At 52.7% G+C, this 626-nt stretch overlaps 1 protein-coding gene across 1 annotated transcript; it reads right to left on the bottom strand.

Annotated features, from left to right (window-relative positions):
• Positions 1–9: 9 nt before the first annotated feature.
• Positions 10–191, bottom strand: UBE2S (ubiquitin-conjugating enzyme E2S; the record flags this gene model as incomplete). Its single annotated transcript, XM_010178872.1, has 1 exon — positions 10–191. A coding segment is annotated over exon 1 (155 nt), but the record flags the coding sequence as incomplete, so codon positions are not given.
• Positions 192–626: the final 435 nt, after the last annotated feature.

Raw genomic sequence — 626 nt, 5'->3', positions numbered from 1 at the left:
CAGACCAGCAGCACGTGGCGCAGCCCCAGCTCGGGTCCCCAGTCTCTCTTGAGGACGTTGACGCAGATTTCGCCGTTGGCCCCCACGTTGGGGTGGAAAATTTTGGTGAGGAAGAAACCCTTGGGGGGAGCGGCCGGGAAATCCTTGCCCAGCAGCAGCTTCATGCGGAACAGGCCCCCCGCGTAGGGGGTGCCCTCTGTGGGCGGCAATTAGCGCGTAATTAGTTAATTAGGGGAGTAATTAATTAACTGGGGGACAGCCCCAGACCCGAATTGAGGGGGTTTGGGGGGGAAATGTGGGGTTTAAGGGGGGTTTTGGGGTGGAAATGAGGGGAATGGGATGGTTTGTGGTGTTCTCTGGGGGGTAATTAGTTAATTAATGGGTAATTAATCAATTAGGGGGTAATTACTTAATTGGGAGACCCTCCCAGATCCAAATTGAGGGGGTTTGGGGGAGTAAACAAGGATTTAAGGGTGGGTTTGGGGGGAAATGAAGGGAATGAGATGGTTGGGAGTGCTCTCTGGGGGGTAATTAGTTAATTAGGAAGTAATTAATTAATTAGGGGAGTAATTAGTTCATTGGGGGACACCCCCAGACCCGAATTGAGGGGGTTTGGGGGGATCGGT

The sequence above is a fragment of the Mesitornis unicolor genome, unplaced genomic scaffold (genome assembly GCF_000695765.1).
Source record: "Mesitornis unicolor isolate BGI_N332 unplaced genomic scaffold, ASM69576v1 scaffold47022, whole genome shotgun sequence".
NCBI lineage: Eukaryota > Metazoa > Chordata > Aves > Mesitornithiformes > Mesitornithidae > Mesitornis > Mesitornis unicolor.
Note: the sequence above shows the minus strand (reverse complement) of the source record. Positions and strands in the feature narration are given on the sequence as shown.